Here is a 21,041-nt window from a genome sequence, read left to right on the forward strand (position 1 = left end):
TTTACAAGACTTAGTATTTACAATCTGATGCTATTTGCACATTATTGCAGTGACCAGGGTGTGGCCAATCAAGCTTAACGGTTGGAGCAGAAGGTCAAAGCCAAAGATAGCATCAGATACCAAACCAAAGATCAGAGCTGGAGAAAGAATCAGGTGCAAGGCCAGGGGTCAGAGCTGGAGACAGCATCAGGGTAAGGCAGGTGTCTGGGGTAGGGCAGGACAGCAGGAACTAGAAGTAAACAGGAGTCTGGATGGGAAGACAGGAACCAGGAGCAGGAGGGGAAGCAGGAACTGGGAACAGGCAGGAATGCAGGGGTCAGGAGTCAGGTAAGCAGAAGGGGGCCGTAGTCTCATCCAGCCAAGAATTCCTCTAATTGCTTGGACAACTTCCTGGTTTATATACTACACCTTAGCCAATTGGGGAGCTGGATGTTTCCCCAGATTGGGAGCTTTGAGGGCAGGGGCCTCTGCAAGCTAGCCCTTCCCTGGACCTTTCCATAATTACTCAGGTACCGAGGGGCTGAATAGCGGTCGTGACCTGAGCGCTGCCTGTGGGCCCAGCTTTGAGGCTTGTGGTCCCTCCCTTACAATGATGCATTAATTGTGGAGCTCAAATTTTTTGCAATCCACATTTATTTTAAATTAAATTAGATTTATTACTCCCATGTATATGGAGAAAGTATAAAATACCTGGTAATTTTCTACTTCCAAGTGTGCTGCTACTCTTTTCACCTGGGCAGACATTTTGAAAACATTGCTCAAAAGTTCTTCTACTAGGTCATAAAAGCCATCTCCAGCCTCTTTATCAAGTGAAGGTTTAAATTCGATCTCTGAGGCGCTAAGGATCATTTGTGCCTGAAAAAACGGAGCAGGCTTCAAACCTTTCTCTGTGTTCTTCAAGAAGAAGTCTAAATTGTGCATTATTGTATTAAAGAAACCATCAACTATAATGTCATCAATGTACTCTATATAAATCTTCCAAGAGTCTGAGGAGGAATCTGCTTTGAAGAGCTTTAAGTTTTCCTGGGAAAGAAAAAACAAGTTACAAAATGTTTTAATCATACAGTGCAAATGATTCATCATTCAACATATTTAACTGCTTCAATACCATTTTATGTGGTAAGTATCTAGGACAAAATAAGATTCCAGTGAAACCCATTGTAACAAGTATGGCCCTGATCCTAAAATCTGGTCTGCCTGGGTGGACCTTGCACCTGTTTGCAGCCCCTTGATGTTAGTGAAACTCTGTGCAGGGACAGGGTTCCTGTATGTATCAGATTGCAGTACAGGGCCTGAATTATGATGTTACATTGTGATTTCAATGGAGCATCACCATGTTGAAAGAATATCACTGCACACTACTATAGCACATTACTGCTTGTTCTGCACTCCAGTGTAAGCCCTTATTAGGTTTATCTTATTAGGTTTAGGGATGATTTAACTGGGACTTGGTCCTGCTTCGAGCAGGGGGTTGGACTAGATGACCTTCTGGGGTCCCTTCCAACCCTGATATTCTATGATTCTATGATCTACATATAATATTTTTCAAAAAGATAAAAATCCTCATCTGGTCTAGTTCTTAAATAAAAACAAACTCTTTACTTGCCACTATCAATAAACAGAGATTAGAACATGGACCAGAAGATGATGTCAAGGTAATGGCATAAAAAAAAAAGTTATTGGATAAAGAAAAAATATTTAACGTCTATTTTCTCTTTCATCTGACATGCAATTTGTGCCAGAAAACAGACAAGCAGAGAATTTTCAAGGAAGTGAGCAAAAAAGGGGGCGAGGCATGCAAGGAATTGGGGTGGGAAATCTTTTTTCATGTCAGTACTTCGATACAGAATTACTTTCTTGCAGATTATTGGTAGTTGTGAGGCACAGCAGCTGATGTTTGAGGAATTTTTGTGGGGGGGTTGTTACATTTTATTTAGCATTCATAAATAACAGGGAAATAAAACACTAAGCATTTTTCATTAAGCACGTAACTCATGTAATCTTAAAATTTAGGAAGAAATTATTTTATAAATATGCCCTCTGAAAGATAGACTACAGTATAACTCCAGTTGCAAAGGTGATTTTACCTGTAGAGGTCAAAGGAAAAATTTATCACAGGGCACCCCAGGGTAACAAAACAGACAATGGCTGTGCCGTAATTCAATCTAGACAGTAATTCCTCATCTAATGAGATAAAAAGCAATGCTAATTTCAGTCAGTATCAAGATTATTTTTCCATCTTGTCCCTATTTGTCTTTAAATGTGTTAATTTTAAAAGGGACTACTATATAATTTGTATAACCATTTCAATACTTGAACAGTCCAAGTATACATCAGTTAATTTAACTGAATGCTAACAATTTGCAGATTATAGAACACCAAATATATAACCCCTTTCTTGCTACTCTAGATATACCCCACTTATCCTTAAATTTAACACATTCTTTGCAGGATACTAATACAAGTGTGGTTATGAATAATTAATAATAATAATTAAAATATGCCTTTTAGAAAAAGATTAGAAGATCATGTAAAATCTATGTATGATTATTGCAGAAATTACCTCAGCAAGCTGATGAATCCTGTAGCCATCCTCTTTTAGTAACTTGTATTTCTTAGCAAGTCTATCTTCTTTATCCTCCAGACTTAACAAAGCATCTTTCCTATTATCTTTCCTGGCTAAGAGTGTGTGTTCTGCCCATGCATTCATAATCTGCTGAATTGTTTTAATATTCTCCTTTGACTGTTGAACTCTCTGCTCCAAGTCATACACTGTAGCTTTCACTTGTTCAATATATCTCCAGCAATTCTCTTTCTGCCACGTGAACACTTCTTCTGCTTCTCTTAACTGATCATCAATGGCTCTCAGCTCAGTTTCAATCAGAGGATGTTCAACCTCCAGAACAGTTTGTTTAAGTTTGTTGTACCACTGAACAATGAGTTCAAGGTTTCCAATATACTGTTGGTGTAAAAAGACATTCATAGGGTGAAATTCCTCTAAAGTAGGGCCCCCAGTGCCATTTAAATACCTACATGGCTCTTTATGTTGGCAAAGCAGCTATTCAGTAGGGCCACCATACCCCTGTGCACTAGAAAGGAGAACCATTCTGGCCCCAAATAGGCCAGCATGAAATGGGTTGTGCGGGACCATGGAGCTGGATGAGTCAAGGAGCTATTAGATCCACTTTAACTGCATAGTTAAAGTGTGGATCTGCCAGCCTGAACTGGGTCTGCCTGTGTGAATGCTATAGCCACTATTCCAAACTGTGCTACAACCCCATTACCTTCCTTCCAGTTGCAGGATCTATTTGGTCTCCTGCAGAGTTCTCCACACAAAACCCCAGATTATGCAGAGAAAGGCATATTTCAATGATATTGTACAGAAGAATAAGTAGAGCGCGCACACACACACACCCCCACACACACCCCCTCAAAATTTTGCAATAAAAAGCATATATTTCATACTTCCTGAAAACACAAACCTTAGCAAAAATTTTCCTTTTCTCATATATTGCTAACGCAGAATCTGGAATATCAGATCGATTCAACATCAGGAGATAGGTCACCTCTCTCAACAAAGCCACTAGCTATAAGAAACAAAGCAGTATTATTTTTTTTTAAATCTCCTTTCAGAAGATGTGTTTTTTGTTTAATTCTATGTGTAACCTCAGATAGTAAGGTGCTCAGACACTACGGGTGGTGAGCATGTTTTAAGAACCTCTATAGAATAGATCCTCTTAATTAGATCCAGGAGAGTGAGGGTGAGGTCGGGCAGAGTTTAGCAATCTAAAAGTGCTATATACTGTACGGTAACTGCCAACTATTATTATTATCCTCCAGCTGTCCCTAGAGAAAGCATTCAGTACTACAACCGCCTTCTTTATTTCTGAAGGTGAAAATTCTCTCCAGTGCTGGCACAGGGCAACCATATTTTCCAACTGAAAAACGAAGACAATAATATAAACAATCACAGGAACTGTAGCATAAAACAAAGGCACTTTCCCCAAGCATTATGATTTAATCATATACTGAAATATTAATTTCACTTTAGGAATATTCCTGATTTATATTTCTGTCAACATTTCTAATTCACGGGGAAAGAGCACTGGACAACACACATTTAACTGTAATGCTTTATATCGTACCTTAGAGTCAAAATTCACACTTAGGAGACCATTTTCAGGATTGCGTTTAATTAGTGGTTGATCTAAATTAAATTGACAAACTTCATCCACCTGAGATTTCCATTCACAGTAGATCTGCTCTTCATACTGGTCAATTAAAGTCAACATCTCTATATATTTCTGATAAACTAAAGCCATCTCAGGACCTTCCAGGATTCTGGGAGAGAAACAAATCACTCAGTCCATTTTATTCATTAACAATAACATTGCCAAATAAATTTAGATGCAAAAGTCTCCCCTCTGACATTGTAAAAATTTAGAGAATGTCCTCTGTTTCTAAATATTTTCTTAATTCTGGTCTCATCAGCCAAACCACATAAAAAGTTGAACGGAGACCAAGAATGAGAATGCATTAGACCTAACAGCCTCACTGAGGACAATAAAAAAAGCTGTGTGGAAGGGAAAGCGCATGCTCCCTCGCCTTCCTCAGTGGTTGTACCTATTTCCCAATAATTCCAAAAGGCTGTCCCACACTGATCTCAGAACAGTGCTGGTTTCTGTTTCACTATTGAAGTACATATATTTTTCCTTAGTGGAACACTCAATCCATGGTGTTGCCTCATATTAAGAAGTATATATTGGAACTGAAGAGATAGGTTGTTTTAAATTTTTGTATCCTAAGTGACTTAAGCCCTGTCACAGGGGCTGGGCTTACCGATGGTGCTGCCTAGCGTTTAGGCACCACCACGCCTACCTCCTACCACTTGCCTCCCACAGGCCTCAAAGTTCTTAAAATCTAACAGAAAATAGCAAAAACAGAATCTTCAGCCCAGCTGATAGCCTCATTCCTTGCAGGCTAGCCCCAGCTACATACTGGACCAAGGTCATGAATTGTGCCCCCCCCCCACTGCCCACCTGGGGGCTAGCACACTCTGCTGCAGTCCCTGATTAGCACCTGACTCCGTCAGGCTCCCAATTCAGGACTCCATCTCCCAAGCTTCTTTCAGTCCTTAGCCCAAGAGAGAAACCTCCTAGCTACCTCTCTCCTGGGTCTCCTGCCTGGACCCTCTCCTAAGGCCCCTCTTTGCAGTAAGGGCCTCTGCTGTGCCGTTGCGCGAGAGCTCTCAAGACAGGTCTGTCCTTCTTATCTGGTCTGCCTTCCTTCTGAGCTATCTGGCTCCCTTTAAAGCTCCTGCTGCAGCAGGCTCTGCAGGTGTGGTGGGGCAGAGTCTGTTCCTTAGTCCCAGTGTGGGTTCTGAACACCCCGAAGTCCCATTTAGGCACTTTTGAAAGCTTTACCCATGTAGAATAAAGTTTTTGCTTAAACAGAGTACAAGTTAGTGTTGTCTCAAAAGCAAAGATGTTCTCAGCTTTGTTTTGTTTGTGATTCACCCATCAGACAACACTTTTTACAAAGATTAAAAAGCAATTCTGAGGTTGTACAGGATACCCATAAGAGGAGTTCACTCTGTGTGTATCAGCACTTACTACTGAGGGCCCCAAACCTGCAAAGAGAGCTGCACTGGCTAAAAGTTCTATATGTGTGGTTCATTTTGCAGAACCTAAAACTGTTCCTCAACTTGTATTGACATCAACAATTCTAATGCGCAAACAAGGAACTAAACTAAAAAGTGCCACAGTTGCAAAAGGGGCCACAATACAGTCTCTAAAACTGTGCCCAACATTTCATATACATGCTATTTTTGTTTTAACATCAAAGATTATGCACATAGAAAAACATTTACATTAAAATGGCACACAAGATTATCGCGTAATTTAGATGCCTCCTTTAAAAGTAGATCCTGGTGCATGACTGGGGCTCTCAAGTGCTATAATAAAAATAAATAATAAAATTGTATGTGAAGCCATTAAAATTTCATCTACAAATACAGATTTTTTTTTGATTTTTTTTTTTTTACAATAGTTATGTTTTGAGTTCTTGTCAATTCCAGTCTGATAACAAAATGTCTCCATCTCTCAAATCTTGATATTACAGTGAAAAAATAATATGAAGTAAATTGCTAAAGCCATGAGGTCCCTTTACCTTAAGACAATATCTACAAATCTGAAAAATCATACTATGTAAGCAATGCATATTTGGTAGATTCCTGGGAGAGAGATGGACAACCCTTACAAATTACTCTTTTTCACCAATAATTGGCAATGCCATGTTCTAGGGCTGTTAATGCTACAGTCATAAATAACTGAGTGTGAACACTCACTGGTGAGACAGATATGAGAGGTTTGACCAGAATGTCTGTATTCGTTCTCGAAGTGCTTTGGACCATTTAAGGTTTCCTGAAGTAAATGGCATATTTTTGTTTATTATTTCATTCCCCTCTTCCACCTGCAAGCATTAATATAACAAAATGAGTATACAAGCAATTATGAATTAAGAGTTCATTGGCTACACCTAACAAAAACCAGGAAAATATTGCTTTTATTTTTGCTTTGCTACATACCTGCCTAATGTGCTCTTCATACAAGTGTCTGCAATTGTTCAGCTCTTCATCAAACATTTGCAGTAAGATGTTGTAATTTGGGCTAAAAATCTCCATGATAACAGGTTTCTCTAGAAAATAGCCAAAGATGGCTAAAAGCTATAAAAATTAAAGTGTGTCAGATTCCATCATTTATAATACTTCAAATTTGTATTAAAAGTACCTTTTTAGTCTTATTTCACACTGAAAATCTCACATCAAAAATAGCATTCCTGAAGCGTGTGAGCCAAATCTTTATGGAGCTAGACCCCCAGTTTGCACCAGTTGAGAATCTGTCCCTATATATTTGCCAATATGCTATTAAATTGTACTAAACGAGTGTACTGCAAAAGGCTTCGGGTGTGAATGTTTAATTTATGTCACTTAAAACCATGGGGCTGGGATTTTCAAATTCAGATGAAGATGGGCAGACTGCTCTGCATTCAGCCTGCAGACTGCTCTGATCTTTCTGAGATCTTCTCTCTTCCATTTTCTCACTGTCCAGAGATCTTCCTCCTTTCCCAGTGAGACACTGGTCTCCTGATCTAATGTGATCCCACTAGTTCATCTAAACATGTAGTTTATAGGTTCCCTGCAAACTGCATGGAAACTTTTGAAAGACACCATAATAGAGGCTCAACTTAAATGTACATCCCAAATTTTAAAAATACATAGTAAGAGAACCAACAAAGTGCCATCGTGGCTAAACAACAAAGTAAAAGAAGCAGTGAGAGGCAAAAAGACACTCTTTAAAAAGTGGAAGTTAAATCCTACTGAGGAAAATAGAAAGGAATATAAACTCTGGCAACTGAAGTGTAAAAATATAAGTAGGAAGGCCAAAAAAGAAGTTGAAGAACAGCTAGCCAAAAACTCCAAAGAAATAGCAAAAAAAAAAAAGTATATCAGAAGCAGGAAGCCTGCTAAACAACCAGTGGGGCCACTGGAAGATTGAGATATTAAAGGAACACTTAAGGACAATAAGGCCATTGCAGAGAAATTAAATGAATTGTTTGCATCAGTCTTCATGGCTGAAGATGTGAGGGAGAGTCCCAAACCTGAGCCATTCTTTTTAGTTGACAAATCTGAGGAACGGTCCCGGATTAAGGTGTCATTATAGGAGTTTTTGGAACAAATTGATAAACTAACCTGGGGTGGGCAAACTTTTTGGCCCAAGGGCCACATCTGGGAATACAAATCGTAGGGTGGGCCATGAATGCTCACAAAATTGGGGTTGGGGTACAGGCTCTGATTGGGGGTGCCGGATCCGGGGTGGTGCCAGAAATGAGGAGTTCAAGGTGTGGGAGGGGACTCCGGGCGGGGGTGCAGGCTCTGGGGTGGGGCTGAGGAATTTGGGGTGTAGGAGGGTACTCCAGGCTGGGACCAAGGGGTTTGGAAGGTGGGATCAGAGCTGGGGCAGGGGGTTGGGGTGCGGGAAGGGGTGCAGGCACCGATTGGGAGTGCGGGCTCTGGGGTGGGGCTGGGGATGAGGGGTGCAGGAGGGTGCTCCAGGCTGAGATCAAGGGGTTTGGAGGGTGGGAGGGGGATCAGTGCTGGGGCAGGGGGTTGGGGTGCCGGGGGAGGCTCAGGGGTGCAGGGTCTGGGCGGCGCTTACCTCAAGCAGCTCCTGGAAGCAGTGGCATGTCCAGAGCCACCCAGAGGGGGGGCAGGTGGGGCAATTTGCCCCAGGCCCTGGGGAAATATACTACAGTATTGCAACTTTTTTTTATGGAAGGGGCCCCCGAAATTGCTTTGCCCCATGACCTCTGAATCCTCTGGGCGGCACTGGGCACGTCCCTTCTCTAGCTCCTATGTGGAGACACGGCCAGGCGGCTCTGCACACTACCCTATCTGGAGGCACCGCCACTGCAGCTCCCATTGGCCGTGGCTCCCTGCAGGGGCAGTGCTTGGGGCAGGGGCAGCATGCAGAGCAGAGCCCCTTGGCTGCCCCTACGCATAGGAGCCAGAGGGAGGCCATGCCACTGCTTCCGGGAGCCGCATGGAGTGGCCCCCAACCCTGCTCCCCAGTGGGAGCTCAAGGGCTGGATTAAAATGGCAGATGGGCCAGACCCAGCGGGCAGGCCATAGTTTGCCCACCCCTGAACTAAACAGTAATAAGTTACCAAGGCCAGATGGTATTCACACAAGAGTTCTTCAATTTCACATTTGAGTTTCTTCAGAACTACTAACTGTGGTATGTAACCTATCATTTAAATCAGCTTCTGTACCAGATGACTGGAGGATAGCTAATGTGATGCCAATTTTTTAAAAAGGCTCCAGAGGTGATCTTGGCAATTACAAGTGAGTATGCCTAACTTCAGTATCGGGCAAACTGGTTGAAACTATAGTAAAAAACAGAATTATCAGACACATTGATGAACATGATTTGTTGGGGAAGAATCAACACGAGGAAATCATGCCTCACCAATCTACTAGAATTCTTTCAGGGGGTCAACAATCATGTTGACAAAAGTGATCCAGTGGATATAGTGTACATAGATTTTCAGAAACCCTTTCACAAGGTCCCTCATCAAAGGCTCTTAAGCAAAGTAAGCTGTCATGAGATAAGAGGGAAGGTCCTCTCATGGATTGGTAACTGGTTAAAAGATAGGAAAGAAAGGGTAGAAATAAATGGCTAGTTTTCAGAATGGAGAGAGGTAAATAGTAGTGTCCCCCAGGGGACTGTACTGGGACCAGTACTATTCAACATATTCATAAACGATCTGGAAAAGGGGATAAAAACAGTGAGGTGGCAAAATTTGCAGATGAAAATTTGCAGATAACTAAATTGAGTAGTTTCGTAAGTCCAAAGCAGACTGCGAAGAGTTACAAAGGGATCTCACAAAACTGGGTGACTCGGCAACAAAATGACAGATGAAATTCATTGTTGATAAAGGCACATAGATGAACATCCCAATCCCAACTATACGTATAAAATGATGGGGTCTAAATTAACTGTTACCACTCAAGAAACAGATCTTGGAGTCGTGGTGGATGGTTCTCTGAAAACATCCACTCACTGTGCAGCAGCAGTCAAAAATGCTAACAGAATGTTGAGAATCATTAAGAAAGGGATAGATAATAAGACAGAAAATATCATATTGCCTCTATATAAATCCATGGTACACCCACATCTTGAATACTGCGAGCAGATGTGGTCGCCCCATCTCAAAAAAAAGATATATTGAATTGGAAAAGATACAGAAAAGAGCAACAAAAATTATTAGGGATATGGAACAGCTTCTGCATGAGGAAAGATTTAAAAGACTGGGACTTTTCAGCCTGAAAAAGAGATGACTAAGGGGGGATATGATAAAGGTCTATAAATTCACGACTAGTGTGGAGAAAGTAAAAAAGGAGGTGTTATTTACTCCTCATAACACAAGAACTAGAGGTCACCAAATGAAATTAATAGGCAGCAGGTTTAAAACAAACAAAAGGAAATACTTCTTCACACCAGGCATAGTCAACCTGTAGAACTCCTTGCCAGAGGATGTTGTGAAGGCCAAAACTATAACGGTTCAAAAAGAACTAGATAAGTTCATGGAGGATAGGTCCATCAATGGCTATTAGCCAGGATGGGCAGAGATGGTGTCCCTAGCCTCAGTTTTGCCAGAAGCTAGGAATCAGTGACGGGATGGATCACTTGATGATTACCTGTTCTGTTCACGCCCTCTCAAGTACCTGGCATTGGCCACTGTCGGAAGACAGGATACTGGGCTTGATGGACCTTTGTTCTGACCCAGTATGGCTGTTTTTATGTAGGTGAATGCCTTTCTAAAACAAAGTCTACTATTTGACAATCCAGAAGCAGGAAAAACAGCTACATTCTATGAAGAATGTATGAGATTCAGTTTTCATGGCATATGCTATGCCTGGAGTATTTAAAGGTTAAACAGATCTCAAGTCCATAAATTACTCATTAACTGAATTTTTAAAACTACCTTGCGTCTTAACCCTGCTCAGCGCATCCAAATTCATTGGAAGAAATAGCATAACTTTAAAAAGGAGAGAAAGAATTACAACAAAGCATACATTCAACTGCATCCAAGGTGGCAACCTAAGAAAAATGCAATTATTTAGTTGAATATTAACTACAATTGTCCTAGACACACTGTGCATTATTAAACAGTTTACAAGACCTACCTTGACACAATTTGAGTGTAATCTACATGGTGTATAGCTACTACCTGACTAACAAATCACAGTATTGACTTTGTCCTGACAGTTATTGTTTTCTGTACCTTATGTTTAACATTACAAAATCCAAAGGCAAACAAATAGTTCTTCAAAGGCTGGATAAAGCAGCAGGTTTTAGTGACAAAGTGAAAAAATCATAGAACTATTTTTCATTTGAGATTATTTCGCTTTCACCCTCTGCATGCAATGCACAGAACACACAAAACATTAATTGGGAGCTTGCGAATTTCCACCTATAGTACTAAACATGCCAGTCACAGAAAATCTACTGCCACAAAAAACAGATAAATAAGCTAAGCATAGTGGGTATGTTTTAAAAAGTACTTATATATACGAATACCAGAAAAGGTTACTTCACAAAAGATTATAAACAATGAGAAAAGTAATTTTCTATGAGTGGACTTCCCCAAGGGGCTGAGGGCTTCTGGGAAGTGCTAGATGATCCAAACTCCCACTCAGGCAGAGACGACAGGTAACCGTTGAAAGAGAGGGGGGCACAATTTAAAGGTTCTGGGGGGCTCCTCACCACCCCACACGTCGCCTCTGCTGCCCACCATCGCCCTTTGCATGCTCTCCTTCTCTCTCTGCCTCCCCTCTCACTGTCCCCTCCCTGCTTTGCCCTTTCAGCCCCCAACCCGTGCTGCTGCTCCATATACCCCCGGTGGAGCACCTGCTGCTCCCAGCACTGTGCAGAGAACCAGCCCCTGGCAGGAGCGCTCAGCACACATGCAGCCTGCCCGGCAGGCTCCTTCCTCCCTCACCGCCTCTGGCTGGGCCAGGGCCCCAGGAAAGCCCTCCAGCACAGCCCAAAAGGAGCTGAGCCCTGCATGTGCCAAAGCTTCCCGGATCCCCATGCAGCACAGACAGACACAGGGGAGCCTCTTTGCTCCTCAGGTAAGTGCTGGAGTGGAGCAGGGAGAAGCGATTTCCAGTCCATTCCTGCCCCAAACTCACAGGCTTTGCAGCAGTCCCCCAGGCAATGGTTTCAAGCCCTCTTCACCCCTCTCCTGCCCTGGTAGGCCTGTGCTTTGGCCCCAGGGTGTGCAGGACTTCTCTATCCTCTAGGCTTCTCCATCCACTGAAGCCCCTGTGGAGCCCAGCACCCATGGCTGGTTCAGGGAAGGTAGGGATGGGATCTGCTGGTTCCCCCCCAGCCCTGCTCCCACTTCTGGGTGCCGGCAACAACCCTGTCCCTCCTGCTGCCACCACCTGCTCCAATGGCCTGGCATGGACAGTCCCTCCATGGAGATCCCCGGGACGTTGCTGAGCCTCCTGCACTGCAGTGGCTCCGCCTTGCAAGTGCTGGAAATGGAAGGCAGAAATGTGGGGAGGCATGTGATCCTGCATGCCCCCTCCCCAGTACATCACCTCTGCCTCAGGTCAGGAGGCTCTCAGCACCTTGCAGGATTGAGCCCAATGGAACTACTCATATACTTAAAAATAAAACACTTAAGTGCTTTTTGGACTAGGGGGACAAAAGCCTGATCCAGAGCCCATTGAAATGGGGACCTTTCCATTGACTTCAGTGGACTTTGGATCAGGCCTTAACAGTAGCTCAATGTCTGGAAGGGACTTGCATTCATAACTTTATTTAAAATGTCTGTAGTATTAAAAATATTAGAGCTGATCCTGCTCACACTGAAGTCATTCACAAACTCCCACTGACTTCAACAGGAGCCGACCGTCCTTAGTCTCCAACTTTCAACTTGATTAGAGATGTCCTAGAATAACCTGCTAAAGATGAATTGCACTCGAGAACGTATTATTATAATACTTTATATCTAGTATTTGTGAGTATTACTGAGCCACTTATATGACTCAGTAATATTTCATCTGGATTAAAAGTCAAAAATATTCAACTCCATTATCTAGCACCATGGTGACTTTTAAACAAAGAACTGATTTATAGTTATGTTCATTCAGAACTGACCTTGAATGCTGATTCTAAACCAGAACAGTCAAGAAATCCTACACAAAGGATTGACCCAAGACGTCTGTCAAAATCCAGGATTTTTGCTTTAAACTCAACATAGTGATCTTCAAATTCCTGTAAAATATATTTTTTTAAAATCCAAATTTTAATTTGTATTATAAGAATTTTTTAATCTACTAAAAAGAAGTACAACTATCAGAACTCTTTCCAGAAAAACACCAATAAAGATTCCAAAACAGACTGAAGCTATCAATGATTTGATTTATTGAGATCCTTGGAACCAACCATGTTGTCTTAATGTTTGCTCGCTCCTTAAATGGAAAAGGAATTTAAAATAAAATGTGTGTGTTTGTTTATACTGGAGTGGACAAACTTTTTGGCCCAAGGGCCACATCTGAGAATAGAAACTGTATGGCGGGCCATGAATGCTCACAAAATTGGGGTTGGGGTGCAGGAGGAGGTGAGGACTCTGGTTTGGGGTGCGGGCTCTGGCGTGGGGTCAGAAATTAGAAGTCCAGGATGTGGAAGGGGGCTCTGGGCTGAGGTGGAGGGGGTTGAGGGCTCCAGTTGAGGGTGCGGGCTCGGGGTGGTGCTGGGGATGACAGGTTTGGGGTGAAGGAGGGTGCTCCGGACTGGGATCGTGGGGTTCGGAGGGCAGGAGCGGGGGGATCAAGGCTGGCGCATGGGGAAAGGCTCAGGGGTGCTGGCTCCAGGTGACGCTTACCTCAAGCAGCTCCTGGAAGCAGTGGCATGTCCCTTCTTTGGCTCCTACGCAGAGGCGTGGCCAGGCGGCTTTGCATGCTGCCCCATCCGCGGGCACCGCCCCTGCAGCTCTCATTGGAGCACTGTAGAGGGCCATTGGAGCATGTAGGAGTCGGAGGGGGGCCACACCACTGCTTCCGAGAGCCGTGTGAAGCAGGACCTGACTCTGCTCCCCAGCTGGCACGCCGGAGCGGGACAAGCCTCAGACCCCACTCCCCAGCAGGAGCTCAAGAGCCAGCTTAAAATGGCTGGTGGGCCGGATCTGGCTTACAGGCCGCAGTTTGCCCACCCCTGGTTTATATCCATCTGGAACAGGTTCACAGAAGACCAGACTCACAGAACAATTTTGCAGAAGAATGGGATGGAAACATCAATAAATAACACTAAAGCATGTAGAAAACTTGATGACAAAAATTATGGCAATCAGAACCTGGGAAGAGGGAGGAAAGGAAAAAAAAAAAAAAAAAGAGGCCAAATAAATTACAATCTGTATTTTTGACACTGAGGGATGTATGCTGGGAGATATTAAGTGCAGTGAAGGCAGCATGCTTAACTTATATGGGAATGAGAATCTGAAAATGCTTCCAAACAACATATCTAACAGAGATTAATCACTGGGGCCCAGATCCATTGATTTCAGTGGAAGTTCGGAGCCTAAATACCTTCAATGATTGGGGCCTGGGTAAATTCTGATTGACATTGAAATCTCTAGTGGGAGCAGCATCAACCCTTCTTTAATTCAAGGACTGCTGCAATGTGGGGTCTTTTGACAACGTGTGATTGGCTTATTAAGGGGTATCACCCAGGATCTCTTCTTTTTTAGGGAAAAAATGGAAATTTCAAGTTATGAAGATGTGAATTCTATTGTTTTACATATGTTATTGTGAATGTGTTCCATAAGCATAATTCCTGTTCCCCAGATAACCAGATATAATGCTGTCCACTGAAAACAGTGGCAAACACACAAATTACAGAAATGTACACTATAGCATCTGGTATATGTATCTCCATATGAACCCAGCAAAAGCCTCAAAGGATCCTAAATTTGAATCTGGAGATTTGCACATCAGCCAAACGGTTCCCAAGACTTTTCATTTTAGTCACACTCTTGACAAATTGGAGATAACCACGTTGATTATGTATTTGTAAAAAGCTTTCAGAAAAGCTTTTCTAGCCTCTATTTTACAACGATGTATTCTTTGCTTAAAAAAAAAAAAAAGGTTACAAAAAGGCCACAGTTAAATGAACATTCTCTCTTTCCACCACAAGGTGGACTCTAAAGCACATGTGAAGAAAATTTTCACAAGTAACAGTAGTGCATCTGACAAAGTCTATTCAAGGGACTGGGACCTGCTTACTTGAAAGACAGATTCTCACTCCATGGTGTACTTCTACCCTTGTGACCAGCAGAGGCATTCAGGATAGAGCCCTCTGGTGAGAAGGAGCTACTGGCAGGACACTTTGCTTGAGTTGCTCTCAAATTTTGAATTAACCCCCTTACTCCACCACCAACCTCAGTCTGAAGTAACCTTAATTTGTTAATGTCAAAGCATTATGTAAAGCCCATCCCTTTTCCAGGTCATCTGGTGGATGTGAGAGGGAATGGGGGATTTGTTTGATTATTCTGGTGCTCTAACTATATGGAGCTAGGTTGATTGGACTGACTGTCTCTATTATAAATATTGTAAGTAATATTTAAACTGATGTGCCGGTACAAGGGACTATTGGATAGGCACTTTTTAAAGGCATAGAAATAAATAGTAAAATTTTCTCTCTCTGACATTTTGACAGCATCCTTTTAAGTTCTTATGAAGAAATCCCAGTATAAATCGAATTGGATTAAAAGTTAATAATTGCATTATTTGTACTGACTTGTGATGTTATTGTAAGCCAAATACATGGATGTATGGCACAAAAATTTGAAAAGAAAACCGAGCTGTTCTATAATATTTTGTTGGGCAGGTGTGGTAAGGAGATAAATGTCTACTTTCTTCTTGAATGTGTGCCAACTAACATTACTCCTTACTTTCATTCCTACACCATTAGCCCTTCAGTCAAATAGAGGTTCCCAACAAGTTTTAACAAGCCTAACTTATCTCTCTACTTGTTATCAGAAAGTGAGATATATGGGCATCAAACTTCCACTCAAATACACTAACTTTCAAATCAACTAAGTAAGCAATGAGTTAGAGTCAAAGATACTATATGTTTAATTAAGATAACCAGAGAATCAGCACCTACTGTATATTAGGCAACAGAATAACTGTTGTTTTCTACAGGAGATCTTTCTATAATACAATACTCCCTTAATATTTAAAAGATAACAGTTAACTAATTATTGCTCAAGTTTAGGTTAATATCTTGAGGCTCTTTCTACACAGAGCACTGTTTGTAGGTTTGGACTCCCCATCTGGCTAAGTAATTCAGCTGAAAACACAGCTGGCTAAAGAACAAGTATGAGTGTCTCCCATGGAGAAGAGTTCATGCACAGGATTCTCTTTCCACTATGTACCTCACCCTCCAAGCAGATATTTCCTCTTGATTTTATTACAACAAAATAAGTCACTATGGGCGTGCTCCCACTGAAGTCAATGGCAAAGTTCCCATCAACGTCACTGATGCAGGATGAGGCCCTATGTGACTGTGATACCAGTTTTGAGAAGCCAATCTGTCAGACCTTTGGTGTAACTTAGCCTTGAGCAAAGCAGAACTTGGCACCTACTAAAAACAAGCAACTGGGGGCAAACACTCCAAATTCCAGTAGTAGGCTCTAGCAGCTTATAGCACTGCAGGCAGCCCCATTGCTTGCCCTCATCTATGGCTGGCTAGTTATGCAGACTGACCTCACAATCATAAATAAAAAAAAAAACCCTAGGCAAATGCACTGTCACTAGCACCATTTTTTAAAACTAAAATTACTATGATTCTTGTCAGACTCAAAAGACTAATTTGCACAATCATAGTGCCTAAGTATGTTCCAAGTTGGATACCTTCTGTAAGGTACCACAGGACAGGAAAAAGAGCCTTAATGTCTGCTCACGCTATCACTGAATGGAAACCCAGAGACAGGAGTGTCAATATCTTTTTAGCAAGATTTTCTCTAAGTCACGTGCAGCTTCAAATATGGTCATAGTCACAATAAAAATTACATTTGTTGTATATTTTTTTTACACATTTAAAAATATTGATTTACACAAATGTTAATTAGATTAATTAAGTCTCACAAACGTTGGCTATCTAGGGTCACTGAAAGTATAAGTCCAGCAATGCATCTTTGATGGCTGCTGGAAATAAAGCAATAAGGATAAGAAAAGGTAAGGGACAGTGCACAAGATAGACAGCTAAATAAAATCAGGCATCTTCAGAAAAAAAAGTTTTAAAATCATTTCTTGTCTTTTTAGTTCTTTCTTTATAATCTCCAAAAATACTACATAGAAAATAGTCTTAACACACAACAATCAAATGAGATGAAAACAAATGGGGGAAGAGAACTATATGTATTATCCCACATCTAGACAATTAGAGAAACTCAAATATGTTTCTACCAAGGAGATGTGGCATATTCCTATATCAGATTAAGTAGCCTAGATTTGTGCTCCAAGAACAAAGATTTTCTTTGGTCTTGATTGAGAACAGAATCATGTCAACAAAACTGATCATTTGAAGAAGTTTTTGAATTTCCAATAATTTATATACTGTATTAACTAACCATGTGGAATATGCTGTGTATTGAGATGCATGTAGAACATTTGTGAGGAAATAGCTTGACATAGCTCATATATTGTGCAATGAATAGTATGAACTTTGAAGCTTCTGCACACACAGTAGCTTTACCCTGACAGCTATTATTTATTAAAGCTTCTTGTTAGCGTTACAAAACCCAAAGGCAAACATTTCCTGAAAACCTGAATAAACGTAATGGTTTAGTGATGACAAGAACAACATTACAGCTAATTGCTGCTTGGTCTTACTTTTTTGTCTCTTCAGTCAACACTAAGGCTGCCTACAAAAGTAAGAACACTCACCGTAAAAAAAGAAAGTTAATACTTTTTGAATACGCTTGAGTTAGCACTAAGCTGAAAAGTCAATAGGCTTTAAATATAGAATGAGTGTTTGAGGTACACTGTGAATGCTGCCTTTGCATAGTCACTAAATAAGGAATCAATGCCTTAACAACTGATTAACTTATAACAACTTGCAATCTCCATTTTGTGAGAAGTGACAATAGCTGTATTTTAATTAAGGTTTAGAACCTTTATAAAAGAAGCTTCAATGTTTAATCACATTTCTTATACCTGTTAATACAGGGAGCATTCAATAAATATTTTTAAAGGGGTAGGGAAATACAAGTTGAAGGTTAGATAGTGCAAACTGCATACAGACCAGAGTCAGGGGCAAGGTGGCTCTGTACCATGCTGGGGATACAAAGGATTGTCAGAACACAGCAGTGTTCCAGCCATGCCCATGCTCTCTCAAACCACCATCCCTTAGGCCTAGGAGAGAGTCATAACAACCAGCTCTTTTTTCTGGAATGGCTTTAAGGCTTTCATGCAGTGCAAAGTAGCCTTAATGGGGCTAGAATCTGGTCCTAATATTTTGCCAGAATTTTAGCCCGATCAGATTTAAGTTGAAGTTTAGTAAGAATGATTTCATTATTCTTATAAACAGTATATTTTGCAATATACATACTACAGATGAAATCCTGATCCTGCTGAAGCCAATGGCAAAACTTCCATTGATTTCAGTAGACTCAGGCTTTCGCCTTATGAATGTTAATATAGTAAAAAAGCTAGAAAAATAAAACCTAATAAATTTCAGATTATACCTGCATGATTTTTGCATTTTTTTTTACAATAAAAAAACCCTAAAACATTTCAAATATTTGCAAAAATCATGCTTCGTAGTACCTCATTTTCTTCCATACTCTATTAATACATACATACATACATGAAATTCATTTGCATAATCTTAATATTTGGTTCTGTTCTAAACAGTGTCTGTAAAAAGGGCATCTCCTTACCCAAAAGATGTGCTCCCTGTGTGCATTCAGAGTTCTAGCTGCTTACTTTAGTGACAAAAATAATTAACAAGTGAGCTCTACTGCTGAAAGCCCTGCAGCACCCACAAGGAGGATAAAGGAAACCTAAATTCCAATCATTTGCACCTCTACAAACACAATGAAGGCAGTGAGTTGCAACAGATGTCATGATGGCCATAATCTGAAGACAGAGGAGTTACACAAATGTAGCTAGGTTATAATTTGGGCATGCAGAATTTTTATTATTGGTGAAGACCCAAGAGAAAGAAAAACTTATTTTGACTTTCAGAATGCAAGTAGAGTTTGCAGAGGTGGTGTTAGAAAACCTCTTAACTTGTAAACTAATAACACTTGTGGTGAAATCCTGGCCCTATTGAAGTCAATGGTAAAACTTCCATTGACTTCAATAAGGCCAGGATTTCCCACTTGATTTGGCTTCATGGAGAGAGAAACATGGAAACTCATAATGCCATTTGGTCAGAGTGGAACCATGCAATCAGAATCTATCAATTTGTATCAAACTGACAAAGGCTCTGATCCACTAAGGTACTTAGACGCTACTGAGTCCCCATTCAGCGGCCACTTAACCCTGTAGGTGCCTAAACTCACTCAGTGCTTAAATTTTCAGGGTAAAAGTTCCCTGGGCACCTAAGTTTCTACTTTTGGGCATGTACACTGCTGCCTCACTCTAGGCATCTCAATGCCTATCTCCCATTAAGCCCCAGCGCAATCCAGGAACCAGGGGAAGACAGGCAGGGGAGCGCCTAACTCACCAATAGGGCCTGATTTAATAGATGTGTTCAGAGGCCACCTACTGGATTGGGTCCCATTAAAAATCTTGTAGTGGCAGCAGCGATACCACGTCCCCCCACCCCGCCCAGCTTATCACTTTTACCCCAGTGGTTAGAGCGCTCAGCTGGGATGTGGGAGACCAGGTTCAATTCCCCTCTCTACCTGAGCTGGGGAAAGGATTTGAACAGGGTTCTCCCACATGACTCAGAAGAGTGCTCTAACCATTTAACCATGGAAGATTCTGATGGGGGGCTGCCTCAGTCTCTCTCATTGAACCTGTGCCACTATGGATAAAGAGTCACTGGAGCAGGAGAACTGGACCCAGGGTGTCCCATCTCCATGGGCAGCGGGTGGAGCCCCCCTCCGGGGAGGCTAGCCCTGGCTCCACCCCTTCCACCTACATGCCCCCCATGGCCAAAGCCCTGAGACCACCTGTCCCCTCCCCCTACAGCCAGAGCCCCGAACACTTGGCTGGAGGAGTCCCAGGCCAGTTGCAGCCACACCGCACCGCACTCCCCTCCCCAGATCCCAAGCCGCCCAGGAAAAAGCATTTCAGGTCCAGAAGAAGCTTCTGATATGCCCCATACAGGTTCTGGGGCAGCTGAGGAGGCAGTATGTGCTATTCAGCTTTCTGCATTCATCAGTAATCTCCCTGGAGCCTAAGGAGATTACTGATTCACCCGGGAAGCTGAATAGCACATACCGCCTCCTCAGCCACCCTGGAACCTACATGGGGCATAATAAATCAAAAACTGCTCCCCAAAACCCTGCAACCAGAGGTCTGATGGCCCTAGGGGAGTCTGCCTCCCCTGTCCTATTATACTTGCCGCCCATGCCCATCTCCCAGGTTGGTGCCCTAACCACAGGATTATAGAGTCATTCTCAGTCTCTCTTTCTCTGGCCCAATGGCTAGTTAAGTATTTATACACAGTGGAACAATTTCAACAAGAGAGATTGAGGGAGCCCTGCATCAGACTATCCCATAATTCATTCTCCTCAGAGGTCGGTGAGACCCCGTGTTCAAATAATTTCTCTCCCCCGGGCAGAGATGTGAGAATTGTACCTGGGTCTTCCAAATCCCTCTGAGTGCTCTAATCATTGGGCTAAAAGCCATAAGGTGGGTGGCGGCAGCACCATCACCACCTCCTCCTCTGCCAACGCCCATTTTGTGTGGAGCGAATGACTTAGGCCTCTAAACCACCTGACTCCGGGAGAGGAGCTGCTGGCTGTGGATTGCTAGGAGAGATAGGTACCTGCCTGCAGCCTGGAGTTAGGCACCTAGTAGTGTGAGGGGGTGGGGCTTAAGATACACAACCCTCTCATCAGCATCTCCCATGGGCTAGTTTAAATATGGAGCCACATCAAGTGTGGTTTTTTGTGGATTGCATTCTTAATCACTTCTCTCTCCCTATTCCTTGTATAGGGAGCGTAAGTGGCTAACTCAGGCTTTGTGGATCGCATTGTTGTTCCAGTGATTTTTTTTAAGGTGTATAAAAGTTAGGTGTTGCTACACTCAGCATCACAACACCTAGGTCTTTGTAGATCTGGGCCACAGACCACAAATAAAGCTGCCCGAATACCATGTATATATAAGAATATAAATTAAACTAAAGAAATTCACTTCTTCTAATAAATCTTTTTATGAAATTTGCAAAAGCCAATTAATAGTGCCTAATCCAAGCTTCTATTTGGGTCACCTTATATTTCTTTAAAAA

The 21,041-nt window shown here is 42.0% G+C and overlaps 1 protein-coding gene across 1 annotated transcript in view; it reads right to left on the reverse strand.

The window, feature by feature from the left end:
• The window catches only part of DNAH11 (dynein axonemal heavy chain 11), a 277,792-nt gene that overhangs the window by 220,951 nt on the left and 35,800 nt on the right, over positions 1–21,041 (reverse strand). Inside the window, exons 9-15 of the mRNA XM_037890566.2 lie at positions 12,732–12,848; positions 6,587–6,724; positions 6,347–6,471; positions 4,146–4,341; positions 3,483–3,587; positions 2,564–2,959; positions 691–1,023 (exon numbers count right to left, since the gene is read on the reverse strand). Of these exons, the coding sequence (XP_037746494.1) occupies positions 691–1,023; positions 2,564–2,959; positions 3,483–3,587; positions 4,146–4,341; positions 6,347–6,471; positions 6,587–6,724; positions 12,732–12,848 (1,410 nt within the window). The remainder of the gene's footprint in view (positions 1–690; positions 1,024–2,563; positions 2,960–3,482; positions 3,588–4,145; positions 4,342–6,346; positions 6,472–6,586; positions 6,725–12,731; positions 12,849–21,041) is intronic.

The sequence above is a fragment of the Chelonia mydas genome, chromosome 2 (genome assembly GCF_015237465.2).
Source record: "Chelonia mydas isolate rCheMyd1 chromosome 2, rCheMyd1.pri.v2, whole genome shotgun sequence".
In the NCBI taxonomy this organism is placed as follows: domain Eukaryota; kingdom Metazoa; phylum Chordata; order Testudines; family Cheloniidae; genus Chelonia; species Chelonia mydas.